Source organism: Alternaria dauci, chromosome 2 (genome assembly GCF_042100115.1).
Source record: "Alternaria dauci strain A2016 chromosome 2, whole genome shotgun sequence".
Lineage (NCBI taxonomy): Eukaryota > Fungi > Ascomycota > Dothideomycetes > Pleosporales > Pleosporaceae > Alternaria > Alternaria dauci.
In genome coordinates this window covers 2,120,745-2,142,032 of record NC_091273.1, presented here as the reverse complement: position 1 = coordinate 2,142,032, position 21,288 = coordinate 2,120,745, and the positions used below count along the sequence as shown (strand labels likewise).

The following is a 21,288-nucleotide window of genomic DNA, read 5'->3' as shown; positions in this document are numbered from 1 at the left end:
AGAGAAACTACGACAGAATGAATGCACAGCTAAGCTTGTAGCCTTGTTGATTTGCTTCTCTGCCTTATTCAAGTCAACAGTGGGTCGTCTTGTAGTCGGACTCGGAGACGAACGCCAATCAAAGATTGGCACCCTCCGAAGGTAACCGGCCGACTATGTTGTACCGCTTGCTGAAGAACGTGTGCCAGTCGTCCAGTACTTGCTTTTCCTTGTCGGAGAGCCCCGAGTAATCAGATACGCAATCCTCGGGCTTGAGAGACGAAAGGCCAAGGGCGCGGTTAGGCTCTTTCCCCGCAAACACTGGAACACGAGGTTAGCTGATGTGATACGCAGTATCCCCTTCAGAGGTGGCGAACCGTGATAGCCCTTGCCGGGCGCATACGTGTCTTTACCACTCACGTCAAAGACGTCGCCCTAAATCAAAGTCAATCCTTCTGCGCGTGCGATAGGATACCATCCGTCAGGAACAGTCGTAGATACCTTGATAGCGACTAGAGTTGGAAGTCCTTCGTTCGTGCCTGCTGATAGTCAGTGGCTGGCCGTGCAATATCAGCCAGTCATGGAGAAGCCGTACCATCACACTTTGCAAGGTAATCGCGCTCAATGACATCATCCTTTGGTGGATTGAGTGTGACGGGTTGCTTTGGCGCAAACTTCTCCTTCTTCGGCTGCTCTGTAGCGTCTGACATGGTGGAGAGCTGTGTATCGATGTTGGTTGATGCGGAACCTCGGATGCCCATGACGGGAAGTCACGATGTTGGCTTCGGCATGGCAGGGTGGGGCTCGTCGTTAGCCTCGCCACACAAGCCACATTCCGCCACGAACTTCCTCATCCCACAAGTGGCACTTCCCCGACACCATCCAGTTCGCTAAATCAGTGCGCCCGTCACCGTCTGCCCGCTAGCATATATTAAGACTGTGTTTATTATTGGGCCTCTCTGGCTGAGCCGCGAACAGTGACGAGTTTACCATCTCGGAAGTCTATCGGACAACGTTTGCAGCTCGCGTGAGATTGTATTTTGATTTACCCTATGTTTGGTGATATACACATACAGAGCTAATAGTATACAGGGAATTTGCGAATTGCCAGACGTGGTGGCTTTGAAGCCCGCGATATTACAAGCATCAAAATCCGTCGCTTAAGCACGATACAACCGCCCAAGCGTACAACAAAATGAGAGAAACCCAACCACTACTACTACAATCTTTCCACTCATCAATCGATCTAGATATGCAAAGTCAAATAAGGATACGCAAGCTCTTTTGGACAAGGAAAGACTCTTGGTATACAACAAGTAGCTGTGGTTGGCTTCTTGTTTCCCGCTCGTGAAGGAAGAGCTACCTTCCATTGGCGACGGTGTATACTGATTGACCAGCATGCGATGCAGAACTGTATTGTCTCTGTCTTACGCAGTTGCTGCAACTCGTTTCCCGTTGATGCCATTCTCGCCTGATATTCCAAGCGCCAAAACATTGATGGCCGGGATCGTTGCGTGCGAAATGGCAATGTTGTATGAGCAGATGCTCAACATGACCGCAAGAAAATGTGATCTTCTCGTAAAAGCACATCTTTCGTTGTGTCGATGGTATGGTTGCTTGTTTGGTCTTGTGTTTGAGCACTGCAACCATTGTCAGCTTGTTGGATATGGTGTAGCGTTGCGAACGTACATCGAAACCACACGTTCGTGGTCTGTACCCAAGAAATGGTGACCGGAGAATACACTTTTCGAGTTTGTCGGTTATATGCTGTTGCTGTGCAGATATGAAGAAGAGTATGGAGAGAACCTGGAGAGATCTGGAGGTTGCACTTACAAGGAGAATGCTGTGGCTCTTTATATGCTCCTTTGACATAGTTCTTAGCCGCGCCTCCCATTGAACAATCTCCTTTACTAGAAGGAGCGCCTGCAGCGGTTGAGTTACGCATCACACGCGAGCTTAGGCTAGCTGATTGCCTGACAGGCCAAAGACGTCAGTCTTCTTGTTCCACTATCGTAACCCCACGCTAAAGGCTCTTTGTTCTATTATCCTGGAACAGATTGCATGCTGAGAATTCTGTGACACCGTTTCACGCCGCACAGATTCACATGCATCTACAACCAGTACTCATGCATACCTTTGCACGATCGCCAGATGGTGGTAGGTGAGCCCCGGTGCCCAGGCCCCAACTGCTCAGAAGCTGGCCAATAGCGAAAACACGATCCCCGGCTTGTCTATTGGAAGTTAATCTGGAAAGAAGTCATTCAGTACCCGGTTTCGATCCAGAAGGACATTTGACGCTTTCAATCGGTACTGCTGTCCGATACACGATTTGATCGCTGCAGATAATACAAGGTACGCTTCCATCGTGGTAGAGGCTTAACAAACAGGCGCTACAGATCTATGCAAAATCACCCTTGCGGCCGGACATACATGAAAATCGACAAATTCTGGCCATGGTATGCAAGGCATGCTTTCAGGTATCAGGCTTTGCTGAACGATTGCTTACGGGCCATTGAGCAAACTACCCAGAGTGTACTGGGGTATGCAGATGTAATCATGCACAAGCAAGCAGACCTCGGGCTACCCGATTCCCCGTTTGCTCGGCGCACAGTCATGCCACGGCTGCACAGATGTCGGGTTCGAAAGGGTTGTCTACAGTTTCCCAATTATCGAAAGTCGTCCGATAGCATGACCGAGTTGAACATCATTCACAAGGATGAACCTCTCTCACTGGCTAAGAACCATTCCCCTCCCCACCCTGGTGTTCACAATTTCCAGCCGCTTCCCCGGTATACGCCTAGATCGTTGATACGCATTCCCCGGCATACACGATCCATCCCAGATGAGCAGTTCCTGAGCTTGATTGTTCATCGCATATCGTTACTCACACATTCAAAAAACTGTTATTACATGGTCAAATCGTTGCGCCAATCTACGAAATGCTGATGTGAGTTTCCCATTCCTTGCCCATTACCAAGTCTCATGATTAATGCAGTCCATCTCTTTGGACATCACCCAGTGATAGCAGCAAACCGAAGCCACTATGGGCGCTTGTTAGTTATCGAGCCACCATCGTACTGCCGCAGAACACTACAGATGTCGAGACTTACAACATGGCCCGCCACGCAAAATGGTTCGTGAACGAGGTGTATAGTAGGCGTAGGGGAACCGGTCTGTGAGCCGGACCTTGCACCTGCAGGTTTTCGTTTCCTCGAGGTGCCGATATCGTTGCCCTACCCTGCTAGCCTTGTACAACAATTGTAGACAATGGACAGGGGTGGGATTCTGCAGGATTCCATGCTTGTTTCTGGCGACCAGAATCCGTGAGAACGGGTTGATAGTACGTTTGGACTATGCGTGTTGTTGCCAGGAAGCCGAGCTTGCAGCAGTGCAACCCAAAGACATGTTCTTCGTACTCCAAGGTGCAGCTAGCGAATGCCATATCTTGTGGTTCAGATTGGCCCAATGAATCACACGGGCATCAGGATGACTGCCCACTGTTATCCACATCCAATCCACCACAATACCAGGTATCAGTTCTATGTCACGTGGCACCCAAAAGAACGATTCTACACCATGAAAACATATTTTAGCAGAACTTAATGGTTCGTCAGACCATCATTTTCCTGCAGCCAAGGAAAAGATATTTGGAGCTGTGCTTACAGCTCGTTCTTGATGCAACCGCGTCTTCCATCCGCCTCGGATACGAAGCATAACCTATCATATTCAAGAGACGATTCCTTGGCTGGCGGATAGCATGTAATAAGTATTTGAGAAGGTCACTACCAGTCTGATATGTTAGTGATAGACATCAGTACGGCTGAAGACGCAGCAGATTCGGGTACACGACCCAATATCTCGGAAACACAAGATCCATCACGATCAATCTCATCTCACAGCGCGATCTGTAGTTCAGAATGAGCAGTGTCTTCAACTCTGTTTGTGTTTACTGACTCGATATCGAGTCTCAAGGCAATGTACCTCCAGCGTTCTCGTACGTGCGCCACGAACCGACAGGTATCACAGGCGGCTTCACCCGCAAGCTTTTTATGCACAACGTTGCTTTCGAGCTGCAGTGGTAATACTGCATATACCGGGCCTGTCCGCCCCACGGCGATGCTAGGTATGTGAGAAAAGATTCCGGTATTGTTTCTCGGCATATTTCACCCAGGGAAAAACTTGCCTGGGCAGTGAACCGTTCAAAAGTCAAAAAAACCATGCAACAAGGTTGATCATTTCAAAGCGTACCTATCAAGTGCATTTCAATCAACAACCGAAGGGTCGAGTATGTTAGCATCACTACAAGTTATAGAGATAGCCCACTCTACGTACTCGCACACCTGATGCACTCCCGAGGTCTCATACGACATGTCATCTCGAGTCGTTGCTACCCCCACACACCCCATTTCTCAACCCGCTTTTGTGTTACCAATCGCGTTCCCTGCAGTACACCGTCCCCAAAAGGAATAACGCCACAATGGAAGCAGCCTGGGCAGTATGGTAAGCGTACAAAGAGGAATCGTAACGAATCACCAAGACAACGGCTGCACGGGTAGAAGAGAACAAGGGATAAGCAGAGGCGAGTGTAGTCGGGGGTGAGCTCAGCATTTCGCTGCAAGCCACTCTACCCTCTACCCGCTACCAGGGCTTGAATGTTGTGCTTCTTCGTCATATTTGATATTGGCAAAGGTCCAAGGCCGCGGAAGAAGAACAGGAGACAAAGTCAGCGATACCATGGATCAACAATCACTTTTTCCATTAACATCAACGCCTTCGCTAATGCTACTAACGACAATGTAATCATAATCACTATTTTCCAGCTTTCCTTGCCTTTCTCGCTTGTCTCTTCTTTGCAATGATTCTCGTCCTCTGTGCCAGTTTTCCATCTTTGCTCTTCACTGCAGGGGCGGCTTCCGCGCCAGCTTCCGCCGCACCCGTACCCTGTTTCCCTTTGCCGTTCTTCTTGCCTCTACCCTTGTCCGAACTTTGACCTGCAGAGCTAGAGCCACGCTTGCGCTTCTGGCCTTGAGTCGCACCCGGCTCGGCATCGCCGTTGTCAGCCTCGCCATCAGCCTTTGACTTTGGTGCTTCCCTCGATTTTTCCTCGCGGTCTGAACGTCGATTGACGACATTGGCGTTTTCGATGGCGAACTCGACGATGAGGCGTTTTCGCTTGTCTTCGAGGGCTTCTTGGGCAGCCTTTTTGCTCTTTGGGGCGGGGCCAGACTTGATCTTGTAGTCTACAGCGTGGCCGTTGAGCCATCGCAGACCCATGAGTGCGTTTCGGTGCGTGTAGTACTCAATGAAACCGTATCCTCTACTCCTTCCTGCACCGGTGTCTTCAGAGACTTTGCTACCGGCCGGTGTTTCAAAGACAACCTTGGCTTGCTTGACAATACCTTTGCCCTTCTTCTTACGCATCTTCTCGGCGACAAGCATTTCTTGGCCGCCAAGAATGACTTCCTCCTTGTTGAGTTTCTGGCGCTTACCCTCCTTGACATCGGCTGCGAAGCCAACGACGGCGCTACGAGCAAGCTGCTTCAGGTCTTTGGATGTGATGCTGCGGGGAATGTTGCGTACAGACAGGCGAGTGAGGGATAAGTGAAGCGAAGGGTTCTCTTGGATCTGTTTACGGCGCATTGTTGCGCTTTCTTCGCGCATCTTAATTTCAGAGGGCGAGAGCTTCTGGTATAGAGGCGAATTGGAGGGGATGGTTCCCTCGGAGAGAAGGTAGAGACGGCGCTTGTCTTTGTCGCGACTGTAGCGCGAGGCAGCGCCTTCTGCTGTCAGGCGGGTGGCTTCGTTCTTGTCGACTGCGCGTGTGATTTGTAGGATGCGACCGTCGATGGTGTATTTGCCAGTTGGGTCAGCATCTTCGTCTTCGAGTACAGAGTGTGTGACGGTGATGGTAGAGCCGTCTTTTTTGTCGAGATTCCTCTTCTGTAGCTTGACGCGCGGAACTCCCTTTAGACAATTGACCATGTCTTCTTCTGAAAAGAACGAGACGAATCCTGTGCCTTTTGGTCGTTCCGTCTCGCGATCGACCACGATGCGCGCAAATCGCACGCCACCGAACTGCTGGAAGTGCTCCTTGAGACGCTCGTCGTCTACGGTGAAAGGCACATTGCGTACAAAGACGGTGTACTCCTCGCGCTTCGGCCGGTTGTCCTGTTGGTCAAGCTCCACGCCGCCGTCCTCATCATCCTCGGATATGTCTTCGTAGTCGGTGTTGCTATCGTCTTCACTATCGTCTTCCTCGTCGTCGTCATCATCATCATCATCGTCTTCGTCTGAGCTAACGGCAGAACTCTCCGCATCCTCCATATCTTCATCTTCATCCTCCCTTTCGTCCTTGGCATCATCGCCCTCCTGCTCGGTCTTTTGCAGGCTCTGCCATGTGTCTCGATCTACGGCCCAGTCGACAGCGATGGGCCTTTCGTTGACCTCTTTGCCGTTGAGTTCCTGTATCGCTCTCTCCGCGTTCTTCCTTCCTCGTAGCGAGACGAAACCAAAGCCTCTCAATTCACCGTTTGGCTTCTTGGGCAGATTGACAAAGTTGACCTTGCCATAGCTTCGGAACAGCTTTTGTAGATCTTCTGGCGTCTTGATGGTCCACGGGAGGTTGCGGATGATGAGTTTTGGTGTTTGCGCATCCTTGATCTGCTGCGCGCGCTCTGCTTTGGCTCTGTCGCCAGCCCGGGGACGCTTCTCTTCGCCCTCTCGCTGTCTTGCCTCGGCAAAGTCGACCTTGATCTTCTTTCCCTTGAGTTCTGTATTGTTCAACTCCTCCTTTGCTCTTTGCGCATCCTCTATATCGGCAAATGTGACGAAGCCGTAGCCCTTGGATTCGCGGGTTTCTTTGTCCAGAACAACGAGCGCATTCTTGATTGGATATGATTCAGAAAAGTACTCGGTCAGGTCTTCGGTTGTGACGGTGAGCGCGAGGGAGCGAACGAAGAGTTGTCTGCGTGCAGCTTCTTTGGGCGCCGCTGTGGAAGGATTCGAGGGCTGCTCAACATCGGCGGTGGCGGTGACTGCTTCTGCCCCATCGAGTGAGAGTCGCTGGCGCTTTCTACGGGGAGCCATTGTAAAGAGAGATTAATCAAAAAGCGTTATTCGCGACTTTGGACTTTTGCTATGTCTACGAAAAAAAGTTCCAGCATCACGGCGCACAGATCCACCGCTCCGGCCTTGGCAGCACATGCGCCGGAGAGTGGAGCTAGGCCTTTTCAGCTGAACGATGCACGGGCGACGAGACCTGCGTCGTCTCTTCTGAGTGCACTGGAACTCCATCTGTGTTCTTCGCCTTCACTCATCTCGCTTCGCTTTCGCTCACCGTTCAGTCTCCGTCCACTTCGTGTCAAATCTCAGATCGCGATCTTTCGCATCAAGTGCTCGCCCAACTGGGCAAGCCGAGTGTCAGCCTGCACATCCCCACTCAATCTTGGGTCATGGGACACAAAGCCTCGCATGTTGCTATCTACGGCCGCGCTTTCTAGTCCAGCCGTGTCTCATTTTGCAGGTGTTTTCCAATCCACGATGACATGCGCTTTCGAAATCCCATGCTGGCTACTCAGGACACATGCGTGCAGTTACGTCACTGTACACGACCTTTTGTTGACGACAACGCTGTTATGGCTGCAAGAGTAGCAGAGGGGATGGAACAATACCCATACCCATGTGTAAATGCCTGCTACGTCGCTTACTTTCTTTGATACCCAGGAATATCCCTTCACATACAGGCAGAGACTTTGACAGACTGAACTGTAAGCTTTTACCACTATTGACAAGACAGCTTTTGTCGGAAGACGTTCCGGTTACATCCACTAGCGGTACGAAACATGTTTGTTTCTCCAGTTCGATATTCTGAGCTCCTCATCGAGAGCCATGGGCGTTCTATGTTGCATCTCTGCAAACGACTAGGCGTGTTGAACAACAAGATCTGCCTGAACTGAGCCTCATAGCGTTAGCACCCGGCACTCAACATCTGCACGCAATGCCATGGGTGCAACTCCTTTGATTGCGCCGGTGTAGCTGCGGCTGTCAGAAGTGTCAAAGGGCTTATCAGACATCGCTTAACTACTGCCCAACGCATCTTAGCCTTCGCCCGCCACGGAGGGTGGTGCCGCCCATGTAAAGCCTACGGTACACACACAGGAGGGGTAAGCGCCGAAGAGGCATCTCTCAACATTTCGCGGCCGTCGAGTACTCTCACAACAACCAACAATGTCGCGTCCAAGTTCTGAAGCGGGTGAGGGCGACGCCCTTTTGAGCGCCGGCGAGGTTGTCGCATCTTCTTCTCGAAACTATTCTACACTTGAACACACAAATCTTGCCGAAGGAACGACTCCACGAGAAGAGACGGCTTTGGACACAGACAAAGAGAAGCCTGTTGGCCATGATCTATCTAACGACCCGGAGCGTTCACTCTCATTAGCTGAAGAGCTTGGCGACGAGGATATCTCTTTATATGAGAAGAAATGCTTGCTCATTAACCGCGAGATCGATCTTATGGGCATGGGACGTTACCAGTGGTCGATTTGGGCGCTTTGTGGCTTTGGTTACATGATTGATTTGATGTGGGCACAGGCATTTGGTCTCGTCCTATCGCCCATCCAGCAGGAAATGGGGTTTGGCGCTGATCAGACTGGCAAGCTGTCCACTGCCTTTTCAATCGGGCTTACGGCCGGCGCGTTTGTGTGGGGTGTCCTTGTGGACGTGATCGGGCGAAAGTTCTCTTTCAACCTGACAGTCTTCATCGCGTGCGTCTTCGGCACTTGCATTGGTGCCCCGAGCACTTACAACGCCATTCTGGTCCTCACGGCATTTACTGGGTTCGGCGTCGGGGGCAACATTCCTATTGACACCACGATAACTTTGGAAGCCACACCGCAGAACAAGCGCTACCTTCTCCCTTTGTTGTCGATTTTCCAGCCAATTGGTGTTGTCATCTGCTCAGTACTCGCCTATGGTTTCATCCCGAACTGGTCTTGCAGTCCAAACTTCTCCGAGGGAGACCGGGCGTTACCTGCTTGCAGCGCCGCTGCTACCGGAGAAGCGTGTTGCTCAAAAGAGGACAACATGGGATGGCGCTATCTGCTCTTTACCCTGGGAGGGATTACTATACTTGTGTTCGTCTTGCGTTCGGTTCTTTTCACCTTCCAGGAGTCCCCCAAGTTCCTCATATACCGCGGAAAGGATGCCGAAGCCATCCAAGTGTTGCACAATATGGCTCAATACAACGGTACAAAGTGTACGTTGGCCCTGGAGGATCTCGAATCACTTGAACGGGAGTTTGATTCCGACCGCACTACTGGACCTATGCTTGGAGGTGGTGTCAAACAGCTCAAGTCCACATGGACTGAAAAGCTGAAATTAGAAGGCGATCGCTTCAAGATTCTGTTTTCGAGCTTTCAAATGACAAGACTGACGCTTTTGGTTTGGCTGACTTACATATGCGATTATTGGGGCTTCACTGTTGCAGGTGAGTTGCACAGCTGTTCTCTCTAACGATGTAAGCTGACTTCCCATCAGGCTCCTACCTTCCACAGATTCTGGCCGTGAAGAACGGCGCCCTTGATCTTTCGCTCCGCTACACCTACCGGTCTTACATCTTCATCTATCTTCCCGGAGTCCTCGGCGTTGTGCTCGGAACTCTGTCTTACCGTGCATCGCGAGTGGGCCGTAAGTGGACAATGGTAGTTTCCTCTGCACTGATGGGCATCTCCATCTTCCTCTTCAGCAGCGTCAACTCGGCAGCTTCGAACATTGGCTTCAACGTCATGGAGTACTTTTTCCAATCCATGTTCAACTCGGTCCTGTACGGCTGGACACCCGAGGCGTTCCCGGCACCCATCAGAGGTACGGCATGCGGTATCGCGAGCTTCTGGGGCAGGCTGTTCGGCATTGTCAGTCCGCTTATTGCACAGCATTTGTATGCTGGTGATGGTGCAGGGAGGGACATTAACAGTGTTCTGTATCTAGCTGGAGGAGTAACGTTGGGCTGTGTCATCACGACGGCCCTGCTACCCAGCAAGCTCGTAGGTCGGCAGAGCTTGTAGGTAATCGAATGTGTGGGATGTGAAGGTGCACTGAAACGGGAGGGGGGAATGTCTAAACGTGATAGCTGCTAGAGATACCCGCTACGCTAGGTAGCATGCATTACTAGAAGACTAAGTAGCACAATCCAAAAGAGCAAGTTCTTTTATCAAGACGATCTGAACTAGGGCCAAAATCATTCACGGACGCAGCTGACCATAGCTCGTATAGCTCCCAGATGTCGCATGTCTTGGAATACCTTCAGTTGAGTCCAAAACGACCAGCTTGAACTCCTCGACGCCGCCCAATGCTTGTACACGTTACTTGATGATCATAATTTCGTCCTCCCCGTCACCTCTGCCCGCCTCTGCTCCATCACATAGCCACTCGCCACCGGACTCCAACCGTGACTAGCGGCTTGTGGTATGGGAAACGGCGGCTTCTTGAGATTCTGCGTGAAGAATACTGGATGCCGTACCGCACTGTCATAGACGGGTGTGAAGAAGGTAGCTGGTGTTTGTGGGGGGCCAAAGGGCGGCATGGCTTCGATTTGCGATTTCGGTTTCGGAATGTTCGGAAATGGGGTTGAGGGCTGTGTTGTAGGTTGTTGTGAGGGTTGGGATGGCGAGTGGGCGGCGCGTCGCTGTTGGTGCGCGACTGAGGGCGTTGAGGGCTGCTGGTGAGGCTACATTCTGTCAGCGAGTGTGATGAAATTACCACTGCAGGGAACATACCTTTGGCCTCGACGGCGGTAGGCTAGGGAGCATATCAAGTTACTCGCGCGAGAAAGGGCTGGAGCCTCTGCCTGTCGTGCGCAACAAACGATGCGGAGACGCCCATCCATCAACGTACCTCGGCAGGCCGAGCGACCGCGCGCGACGTCATTCCTACTTCGTCCCTCGCGGACACGGACACTTTTCCGCTGCGTGAAAACACGACCAAATCCAGGCCATTTATCCCGTTTCCATCATGAGTGCAACAAACACCGCAATTCCGAGATGCGAAGACCGCAAGCGCTGTTTTCCGCAGCCACAAGATGTGGCAGACTAGAGACTTTACGTAGACTTTCTTCGTCGCCGCCTATTGTCAGAATCGCCAATGGAACTTTTTACCGCCAGCATCCTTCGTCCAGGGGTCAAGATGCGGCTTCGAACCGGCCGTTGTTCCCGGACCTGACGTTGGATCTACCGTCCTTCTCGACGCCGAAACAGCATTGGGCGGTTCTGAGCCCATCATCGGACATTCGCACGGCGTTTCTCCAAGTCCTTCGCGGTCAACTACTCTGCTTCCCTCCAACAGCACGGTCTTTTCCCTACCTTCTCACCCCAGCCATCACGGAAAAGAAACCACGCCTCCGCTTCCCCGAGCGAGCAATTGAGTACGTAGGCTTCGATGTGGAGCGGAAAGCTTTTGGTGGCGCCTATCTGTCGGCACGCTATGAGTCCCTGAGAGAAGATACAGATTTCACCGTCCAGAGATATCTGACTGGTATCGTGACGATGAACCCTGGGGAAGAGGAATTGAAGGCAAAGAGGGTGGATGAAGAAGATATGAAGAGGGTAATGCGGGATTTGGAACTAGAGCGGTTTATCGACAAGCCTGTTAGTATGTTGAGTAATGGGCAGAGCAGACGGGCGAGAATTGCAAAGGCGTTGCTGAGTAGGCCTGAGATGCTGTGTTTGGATGCACCTTTTAGTGAGTCTTGATTTTATACTGCTGCTATATCCTTGAGTGGAGTTGGCTAACAGCATGATAGTCGGGCTTGATCCTATCGTCACAAGGCACATCTCCAGGGTTTTGCACCGTCTGGCGGAAGCCAGTGCACCACGTGTTGTTCTCAGTCTGCGGCCGCAGGATGATATTCCGGAATGGATTACACATGTTGTGTACGCTGGGAAAGACGGAAAGGTTGATATGCTGGGGCCCAAGGAGGAGGTGTTGAGGCATCTAGAAGAGAAATATGGGCAGATCGAGAGCATCGAGGGTGATGAGCAAACTTCAGGGATCACAGATACAGTGAAAACAGGACAAGCGCTTGGAAGTGACGGCTCCAAAACATTACCAGGTACACCGGTGCTGAGCCGAGACGGCTACGAAAAAGTTGATACCTCAATACCTACCATCGGCGAGCCTGTCGTCGAGATGCAAGGAGTACGCATTACCTATGGCCAAAACTCCGTCTTAGGAGACTGGAAACAGGACGCCAACGATTCGTCTCGATCCGGGCTTTACTGGGATGTGCGTCGGAACCAACGCTGGGGTGTATTTGGAGCAAACGGTTCCGGCAAGACCACTCTGCTGTCCCTTGTGACATCAGATCATCCACAGACTTACTCTGCTCCTGTAAAGCTCTTCCAGCGCTCTCGCTTACCCGAGCCTGGCGTCCCCGGCATCACTATTTTCGAAGTACAGTCGCGCATGGGTCATGCGAGTCCAGAGGTCCATGCACTGTTTCCAAAGAGACTGACCCTGAGAACAACATTGGAAAGTGCATGGGCTGACACACCGATTACGAAACCAAGATTAGATGCAGAAGCGAAGAAGAGAGTGGACGCATGCTTGAGCTGGTTTGAGCCGGAACTCAGACCTGGATTTGGCAGCCGTGAGAAAGGCAGCGAGTCTTTTGCATGGGCGTCCGAGACTTTGTTCGGCGAAGTCTCATTCTCAGCGCAGCGCGTGCTCCTTTTCCTGCGCGCCACGATCCGGAATCCTGATATCGTGATCCTAGACGAAGCTTTCAGTGGCATGGACGACCTCGTTCGGGACAAGTGTCTTTTGTTCCTCAGTCGCGGCCAGAGTATGCAACTCAAGCCCTCGGATGATGGACTGAAACCGATCAAATGGGAGGGTGAGGTCGAGATGCCGGGACTGCAAGAACACCAGGCTTTGCTCTGCGTTAGCCATAGTAAACACGAAGTCCCTGGGTGCATACGAGAATGGATCTGTCTACCCGAGCCAGGCACGGGACCGCCGAGGTTTGGTCGGTTTGATGGGCCTGTTGAGTTGGATGCTGGGCGTTGGAATGAGGTGTGGAATGAGGAGCCGTAAACTTGACGTTTTATCAAGACGGAGTACCCAAGCTTCGCTGTATAGACTTCATAATACATCGTGTACGGCGTGACATCTACGGCTTGTGCTCTTGTATCATATCAGTGACGCTAGTAGTGGCCATCGGTGCAGGATGCAGGCGAAATCAGCTAAATGAAGCTTCCGAGAGTGTTGTGGATTCTGAGAACACGTCGACAAAAAGAGCAAGCTAACTAGTAGTGTTCAAAGATCATAGTTTGCTACAGCATACGCACTATCTACTGCTCATCCTCCTTGCCATCACTCGTTCGCTTCTTCTCTCCCAGCTTGTCTGATCTCTCCAATATCTCGTCCGCGAGCCTCGCCAAATAAAACTTGGACACATCAACTGGTAAATCTCTGAATGCTCTAACAATCTTCTCCACGTCCCTTCTACCATTCTCATATGCTTGCAAGTCTCTGTTTCCATACACATCCTTACCTGCCGCATAGCCCTTTTCTAGTCCCTTCCAGAAAACATTGACTGCCACGCTAACGCCGTCTTCCGGTGTCGCTGTGTGACTCCACATGGGTGGTATGTATAGGATGTCACCAGGCTTGAGTGAGGCGACGTGAGGATGAGTGCGTCGAAGCTTGGGGTTTTTGGAGGTCAAGATATCAACATTAGAGGAAGAGCCACCAGGAGGAAAGTCCAGTAGGGAGACATCGGTAGGTGGATAGAGAAATAGCGTCTTTGAACCGCGGACCTGACAGAGGATATTGGAGAGGACATCGTAGTGTAGCCACAAGGTCACAGGCCCGGAGATCCGAAGCGGCGAGCTGTGGTAGTTCTCTTTAACTATGTTGCACACAGCCGGCACACGGAAATCGTCGGAGATTGTTGGGAAATCTTCTTCCAGTTTGGTGGGCAGCTTGTTCGGCTGGCTCGATGACACAGCACGAAGATACGCATGAGACCCTTCTGCTATTCCACCCAGAAAGTCCGAGACGGATCTCTTGACGTACGAGAAGTTCTTGTCCTTGAACGTCATACGATCTGAGGAGCACTCGTGTATAACGAGTTCCCTTTCTGGACCCAGCTTCTCTTTTAGGTAGTCGAGTGTCCATAAGTCTGTGCACGGACCGATATCGAGGCCTTCGATGATGGCCGGTTTCATCGACGCCGTCAGCTTCGCAAAGTCATCTGACGACTGGATTTGTACTCTGGAAATCTCGGTAGTGCGTGCAGCAGTAGCAGGCCTCTTTCTTGCACTCGCTTCCCCTCGTCGACCTTTAGATGTCGTTTCAGCAGTGCTCGCTTGTGCCGTGCCTTCTGTGCCTGCTGCGCCGCTGATCTGACTCGGCGCAACGCCACGCCACGGCTTAGCCCCTTGCGAAGGGCCAGGAATGATGGTCATCGGTTCTTCGTTCCAGTAGCTTCCCATTGAGAAGCATACCGCCCCTCCTCCTGCAAGCACAATCTCGCCTCGAGAGGTTGAAACCGCCCCTACACCCACTAGCAAAGGCCATGCTTTCTGTGGTAAGACCTGCATACTCGGGCACTCCACTTCGATTACCGTGTCCTTGCATTTCAAGAGCAGGAAGTCGTCTGATAGAGAGTGGATATGCTTCTTTGAAACACCTCCAATCAACAACAGGGAATCGTTCCAAGGGACGAGATTGGCACCTATACGCGCGCATGCAGAGTTTTCCAAGCTGCTGCGCATGTCATTGGTGCGGTCCTTAAAGTTGAGTCGAGGTGTTGGTGTGGCGGAAACGGACCACTCCCACACCGCGTCTTCCACAACCACGCCGTTCTCGTTTGCACCTCCTGTCAGCAACCCCCGATCTCGAGTAGGACCGATCGTGGAAATCGCGGCGCCGAAGCGTACAGACGGGCGCGGTCCGTCAACGGGAATGCTGTGCCATCCATCGTTGGCAGTCCATAAGGCGCAGTAATGTTCGGCATCGAGTACTGTGCCGTCACTGGCTTTGCCGCCAAATACGAGAACACCATGGGTTTGTGATTCCCCACTTCCTAATGCAACAGCTGCAGCACAATGACGGTATCGCGCTGGCAAAATGTCATCCACTTTCGTCCAAGCTCCATGAACGAAGAGCCAGCAATCTGCACAAGCCTGGGTAGGCGATCCGCGTCCTCCGACCAACAACGCTTCACCGTTGTGCATTGACGTGATAGTATGGCACATGCGTGCAGTAGGTAGCAAGTCACAAGGCTTGATGAGCAAATCCCCGTTGTGATCTTCCCGCCTCAGGACATCCATATCGGCGAGACGAGCTCGCGTCCCCTGGCCTCCGTGGAAAGCCACTGCGTCCTTGCCAACAGCGAAAGCTGCCGTGAAACGTCGTGGCGTCACGGCGCCAGTGGATTGCTCTGGAATTTCAAGGGTTATAGTCTCCGCACCGATAGCCTTGCTGCAGTGTCCGGGGGCTGCTGCCTCAGTGTGGATCGCCTCGGGCGTTCTCCGTTGCTCCGAATTTGAGGCGACGAGTAGGAAATAATGACCGCCAAATAGTGCGAATTCTTCCCACTCGTCAAACGGCTCTACAGCATCCAGCCTGCGTCTGAGCGCGGGAGGGGTAAAAGCATCATCGGACCAAAGGTCCCATAAATTACGGGCCATGATTAGGGTTGGCCATCCTGCATTATGGAAACGAGTGGCTTGCTGAGTTAGAGATGAATGCAACTTAACCGCGTTGATTGATGCTTGAAGCTTGTCGAAGTGAGACAGCATAGTCTTGGCAAAGGGATGCGCTGGGCCCTGGGGAAGGTACTGTTCTATGCGGTGTGGAGTCAGTAGGAAAGCAATGGTAGACATACGTGAAGGATCGAGTACCTAGTATGCAGAAGCGAGCTGCATCTGTTAGTATAGCACTATAAGTAGGATTCGTGGGGTCGGCGAACCGTCTTCGATGGTACTAGCCCACCGTATGAGTGCATCAGAGTCGTTTAGCGGCATATAGGTGACGGACACTTCGGCGACGAACAGGATCGAGGACGACGGTACATCGAATTCGGCCCGTAGCAGGCGTTCGAGTGTCACAAGATCTTTGAGGTCACAGCCCAAAGCCATGTACTTGTCGCTGCGGAGATATACAGGCTGTTCGGAATGGCGCAGTTTGGTCTTGAGCAGAGCGTCTCGAAGAAGACCATTGCTGAGCATGGTATCCCGTTTCCGCTGCATAAGCTGTGGGTAGTCGACATCTACAAAGGTTGCCGATTGCGTAAGAGGTGCATATCTGTGCCAGAACTGAAATGGCAACGGGTCACTTTGAGAGTTTAGTACCTCTTGGCTATTGCCAGTGGGCGACGAATGTCTTACTCACTATCCACATCCCAAGTTCACAACAATCTTCGGCTTTGAATTGTCTTCTTCCAGAAACTGACGGACTGCTTGCTCAATAGCGTGCATGCGTAGCCAGTATCCTCGATTGATCAACGGGTCTTGGAACGTGAGTCGAGCATTAGTGTACGCTCACGTGGATTCAAGGCAGAAGTCACGTACTGCGTCGAAGGAACTTTGGGACAAACGGCTCGTAGAAGTCCGGTTCATGACTGAGATACAGTTTGGAAACACTCCGTTTGGATACAATGCTGCTGTCATTTGTCTGACGTGCATATTAGTTGTGTGGGTTTGGAGAGGCCGGGAAACCTCACGTTCATAATGTCAACATCTCTTCTCTCTCGCAGTGTTTTCTGCTTGCCCTTTGCCCTCGAGGGGACTTTGTTGGGCCGCATAGTGGCTTTGGCCATGTCTCGAATCGGCAGACGTTGCGGACATGGACGTGGGAGAGGAATGTTTTTGTGGTGCACCAGCCACAGCGCGGGGCTTAGCTGACGTCGGGATCCCTGCATGGGCGCGTGAACCATGGCCAGACGGTGGTTGCGGTAACGTGCGCAAAGCTCCAAAGTATTCCATCGCCTACGAACGCAGCTGTTTGCTCATGCTGGCCTCCGCATCGCCATCGCTCGGGCCTGCGCTGACCTCAATACGCCGCCTGTAGGGCTGATCTCTCGCGAACGGCTGCCCAAAGCTTCACCGACCTCTCACGCGCATAGTCCCCAAGCTTCGCAGCACGCCCAAGCACGCAGTCAAAACACACACGACAGTCATGAATTTCGTCACATTCAACCAAGACCATAGCCATCTGGGCGTCGGTATGCACCACATCTATGCGCAGCTTCGTTTGTACTGACCAGCCGCTGCAGGCACGCCTAATGGCTACCGCATATATACCACGGACCCGTTCAACAAGCAGTCCGAGACGCGCGAGGGAGATGTCTCGAGCCTGGAGATGCTCTTCTCGACATCGCTAGTTGCTCTCACACTGTCGCCGCGAGTGCTGCGGATACAAAACACAAAGGTTCGTTGGCTCGGCGGCCATGGCTATGCAGGTACTGACAATGTCAAGAGGCACTCGACCATCTGCGAGATGACCTTCCGCACAGCTATTCTGGCCATGCGGATGAACAGGAAACGAATCGTAGTTGTGCTCGAATCGGAACTCTACCTCTACGATATAAGCAACCTTCAGATGCTCAAGACGGAGAAGACGTCGCCTAATCCGAACGGTACGTCGAAAGAAACGCTGCCCTATAGTTGCTAACGAGCATAGCGATATGCGCCCTATCAGCATCTTCGGAAAACAACTATCTTGTGTATCCGCTTCCCACCAAAGCCGCACCCGCTACCTTCCAGCCACCATCGCACGCGCCGCCCAAGACGGATCACATTGCGCCCACGAGTGGAGAGGTCCTGATTTACGATGCGACAAAGATGGAGGCAGTCAACGTCATCGAGGCGCACAACTCCCCGCTGTCTTGTATTGCGCTGAACAGCGATGGCACCCTGCTGGCGACGGCATCAGAGAAAGGCACCATCATCCGTGTCTTCTCTATACCCGATGCGCAGAAACTGTACCAGTTCAGGAGGGGTTCCATACCAGCTAGGATATACAGCATGTCCTTTAATTCCACATCGACCTTGCTCAGCGTATCGTCAGCAACCGAGACGGTCCACATCTTCCGCTTAGGATCGCCCAACAGCAGGAGTAATAGCGTCTCTTCTGGGCCCAGCAAGCCCATGGGAGCGTCGCATGCGCGCAGCAGTAGTCGGGCGAGCCAAGAGACAGAGGATGAATTCGGCACGAGCACGGCAGACATAACGTCGCCGGAGCGGAAAGCCATCAATCCCACCTTTGGTAGCTTGATACGACGCACATCGCAAACCGTTGGAAAGTCGTTCGCTGCTACCGTCGGCGGATATCTACCCAGCGCTGTAGCCGAGATTTGGGAGCCGTCGCGCGACTTTGCTTGGGTCAAGATACCGCGCTCTCCCACCAGCTCGTCTTCAGGGCCTGTTAGAAACGTGGTAGCACTCAACAACAACGGCCCTCAGGTCATGGTTGTCACTAGCGAAGGCAACTACTATGTCTTCAACGTAGACCTGGAGAAGGGGGGTGAGGGAACACTGTACAAACAGTACTCGTAAGTATTCTCTTCGCTGACTATTACCTGGGATGTGCTAACCTTGAATGCAGCCTTCTTGAACCAAACGAGCTTGCAGCAAGCAACTCGCAAGATGTGCCAGAGTAGGCTTCATACTAGTTTCCACGCAGATTTTCACGACGTCCTTCCTGTTGCATTGCATGTGGCGTATATGGTCTTAGATTATTCCCCGTGGTGTGGCGCACATGTCATTTTAGTAGCACCATAGTCTTCACTTGGGTGTGGTGCGTATTGAGCATCCCCTTTGCTCGGTAATATTATTCGCTTTTCTCAAGGCACAATGATTCCAATGGTGATGTCATGGAAGTAGTACAGGAGAAACTTTATCGAGTTTGGCACATGCATCGCGCATGAACAGATATCGTGAGGCTTGCAGATCAAGATCGAGCAGTCCCGCATGTGCATTAGCGCGCCCCAGACCCCGCCCACGCGTCATTGGTCGCTGCCTAAAGTCGAGATGCATTTGGTCCTTGGATGATATGATCTCTCACCTGCACACCACTCACTCACAACACCTTTACCACCTACAACTAATCCTACAGGTTCTCCGAGCCACATCCTACAAGCCCACAGACCTGCAGCGCCCCTCGGCCTCTGCAAGCATGGTAAACCAAAATACCACAGGCAACCCGCTGAGCTCGGGTTCGCTCGCACTCTTCATGGCTACGTCGCTGCCAAAAGGCGATTCGTCACAGCTCAAGAATGGACCCGAGGCGGTCGCATTGGCTGTCCACGCTGGCATGCTTGCCGTGGGCTTCCGTCTCATCGGACTGGGCGAAGACGAGCACATAAGTAAGCACACATCTTCTTCACTCCGCTCGTCACTCGTCATAACTCGGGAACTCATAGAAGCGCACGCAGATGCTGAAAACCCCTCCTCTCTACCGAAAGAATGGAACGCATCCTCCTCATACGCTTTCCGATACGCGCACGCACAATCAGCCATGGAGTACCTCGTCAAGGTCAACAGACTGGGAGGCAAGGCGGTTGTTTACGCCCTGGCGCTGGGCGACGACAAAACTACACATTTCGAAGTCACAACCAAGGACTACATCTCGGAATCACGGCTGCCCTTCAGTGCTTCGGAAGACGCATCAATCGAGGACGTGTCGCGGAAGCTGCAAGAGCTCTTCATAACTCCGGGCAGGCTGAACGACCTCGGCTCCCTTCTCAAGATCTCTGTCATCCAGAAACTGGCACCTGGGCTGAACAAGCCAGGATATGAGGAGACCAACGCAGGTCAAGAACGTACACCCACAGCAGACCAGCAAGAACCGCAGCGAGGGCAGCCTGCGAATCCACGGCAACCCCCCAACGAGCCAGAGCCTGCGCGTCCATACCCATTTCAAGACCCTCTTGCCGCGCGACCAGGCTCCGGGCGACATCTACCAGAGCCCATACCCGGCTTCGATGACGAACTCGAGGTAAATCGGCATCCAAGTCGCATGCCTGGTAACAACCCCATCAACATCGGCCACGACGACTTGTATCCACAGGGTCTTGGACCGGACGACCCCCTCAGACCACACTTAGCGGGAGGGCTGCCACGGCCTGGTGGTTTCGGCGGCGGCGGTATGCATCCCACGTTCGACGATCCGCTGTTCCGCGGTCAAGGTCGGCAGGGCGGATATGATCCGAGAGCACCACCCGGCGCTCGTTACGATCCGATGGGTCCTGGAGATCCATTGAGGGAGGACAGAGGGAGGGGCCCCATGTTCCCAGGCGGTGGAGGCTTTGGCGGACCTGGTGGTTTCGGCGGAGCAGGTGGACGACCGCCGAATCCGTTCGGAGGCTTTGGCGATGGAGACTTCATCTGAGCGCTTCGCAGAAGTCTGTATGTACGAGACGCGAAGCGATAGGCCATGAAGACACGAGGAAAGACTTACGAATGATGATTGAAACGGCAGAAACACACAGTGTAGGTACTTGATGTGCATGCGGCACGGGTAGGGCGGTGCTTGCTGCGCCGCTCCAACACCGCATCTCGATTCTTGCGCAGGTATGATAAGTATGTAGTTGAAAATGTAATATATTTAGAACTTGAACATTCACAGCCGATGACCTTCTGCAGTCATGTTTGTTTGTATTTCCATGCGTCGAATGGACTCGATTGAGCACCAGCACTGCGGCTTAGATGTCTCTAAATCGCCTGTAGATGTTAGGGATATCTATAGTGACTTATGGCATGACTATTGTTAGTCTATTACAATGATCAGCTTTGAGCATATGTTCATACGACGCAGCAGGGTATCCAACTATGCATGGCCGTGAAGTATGTGGACCTTCTCACATGACCGGTGTACTTCTACAATCAACAAAGAATCCGGTGACACGTACAACGACGGCTGTAGTTACTGCTCAAATCTTCAGACAGTATGCGAGGTATGTATGTAGTAGTCCTTCGTTACAAGACAGTGACGCATCACCATGCGAAGGAGTGGTGATTGGACAGAGACCATGGAGATCTGAGTGAAGGACCGTCTCGCTTGAGCTGGGCCGCCACTGTGCAGGCCCTGGGGAAGCCACTCCACCGTTTCCAAAGAGCAAGACTCAGCAATGAAAGAAGCTCTTTGGCAGTCCAACGTGGGCTCACTGGTCCTTTCTCTTCTCATGCAGACCATGTAGCAAATGCGATACAGTTCCACTCGCTAACGATACGAATGCTGTTTCCGTGTAAAAGAAGCGAAGCGAAGCGCATGAGAAGCAAAGCACGTCCATACGCAAGGGGTCGAGCT

The 21,288-nt window shown here is 52.3% G+C and overlaps 8 protein-coding genes across 8 annotated transcripts; 4 read left to right on the top strand and 4 right to left on the bottom strand.

Moving 5' to 3' along the window:
• Window positions 1-118: 118 nt before the first annotated feature.
• Window positions 119-689, bottom strand: ACET3X_002722 (uncharacterized protein; the record flags this gene model as incomplete). Its single annotated transcript, XM_069449496.1, has 4 exons — window positions 119-300; window positions 357-414; window positions 481-518; window positions 575-689. 4 exons carry the CDS (start codon window positions 687-689, stop codon window positions 119-121), a joined length of 393 nt encoding a protein of 130 aa, XP_069309269.1.
• A 4,099-nt stretch (window positions 690-4,788) lies between these two features.
• Window positions 4,789-7,065, bottom strand: ACET3X_002721 (uncharacterized protein; the record flags this gene model as incomplete). The annotated part of the gene is made up of 1 exon (XM_069449495.1): window positions 4,789-7,065. The coding sequence occupies one exon, from the start codon at window positions 7,063-7,065 to the stop codon at window positions 4,789-4,791; it is 2,277 nt and encodes a 758-aa protein (XP_069309268.1).
• A 201-nt stretch (window positions 7,066-7,266) lies between these two features.
• Window positions 7,267-10,040, top strand: ACET3X_002720 (uncharacterized protein; the record flags this gene model as incomplete). Its single annotated transcript, XM_069449494.1, has 2 exons — window positions 7,267-9,463; window positions 9,514-10,040. Exons 1-2 carry the CDS (start codon window positions 8,206-8,208, stop codon window positions 10,038-10,040), a joined length of 1,785 nt encoding a protein of 594 aa, XP_069309267.1. The 5' UTR covers window positions 7,267-8,205.
• Window positions 10,041-10,230: 190 nt separating this feature from the next.
• ACET3X_002719 (uncharacterized protein) lies at window positions 10,231-10,840 on the bottom strand. Its single transcript, XM_069449493.1, has 2 exons — window positions 10,752-10,840; window positions 10,231-10,702 (listed from the first exon to the last, which is right to left on the bottom strand). Exons 1-2 carry the CDS (start codon window positions 10,782-10,784, stop codon window positions 10,349-10,351), a joined length of 387 nt encoding a protein of 128 aa, XP_069309266.1. The 5' UTR covers window positions 10,785-10,840; the 3' UTR covers window positions 10,231-10,348.
• A 175-nt stretch (window positions 10,841-11,015) lies between these two features.
• On the top strand, window positions 11,016-13,148 carry ACET3X_002718 (uncharacterized protein; the record flags this gene model as incomplete). Its single annotated transcript, XM_069449492.1, has 2 exons — window positions 11,016-11,712; window positions 11,774-13,148. The coding sequence occupies 2 exons, from the start codon at window positions 11,016-11,018 to the stop codon at window positions 13,063-13,065; spliced, it is 1,989 nt and encodes a 662-aa protein (XP_069309265.1). The 3' UTR covers window positions 13,066-13,148.
• Window positions 13,149-13,322: 174 nt separating this feature from the next.
• ACET3X_002717 (uncharacterized protein) lies at window positions 13,323-16,783 on the bottom strand (the record flags this gene model as incomplete). Its single annotated transcript, XM_069449491.1, has 6 exons — window positions 13,323-15,823; window positions 15,882-15,899; window positions 15,950-16,314; window positions 16,372-16,489; window positions 16,551-16,653; window positions 16,703-16,783. The coding sequence occupies 6 exons, from the start codon at window positions 16,781-16,783 to the stop codon at window positions 13,323-13,325; spliced, it is 3,186 nt and encodes a 1,061-aa protein (XP_069309264.1).
• Window positions 16,784-16,953: 170 nt separating this feature from the next.
• On the top strand, window positions 16,954-18,850 carry ACET3X_002716 (uncharacterized protein). Its single transcript, XM_069449490.1, has 5 exons — window positions 16,954-17,203; window positions 17,255-17,409; window positions 17,458-17,617; window positions 17,662-18,532; window positions 18,586-18,850. Exons 1-5 carry the CDS (start codon window positions 17,158-17,160, stop codon window positions 18,638-18,640), a joined length of 1,287 nt encoding a protein of 428 aa, XP_069309263.1. The 5' UTR covers window positions 16,954-17,157; the 3' UTR covers window positions 18,641-18,850.
• Window positions 18,851-19,058: 208 nt separating this feature from the next.
• ACET3X_002715 (uncharacterized protein) lies at window positions 19,059-20,580 on the top strand. Its single transcript, XM_069449489.1, has 2 exons — window positions 19,059-19,345; window positions 19,415-20,580. The coding sequence occupies exons 1-2, from the start codon at window positions 19,156-19,158 to the stop codon at window positions 20,368-20,370; spliced, it is 1,146 nt and encodes a 381-aa protein (XP_069309262.1). The 5' UTR covers window positions 19,059-19,155; the 3' UTR covers window positions 20,371-20,580.
• The last annotated feature ends 708 nt before the right edge of the window (window positions 20,581-21,288 follow it).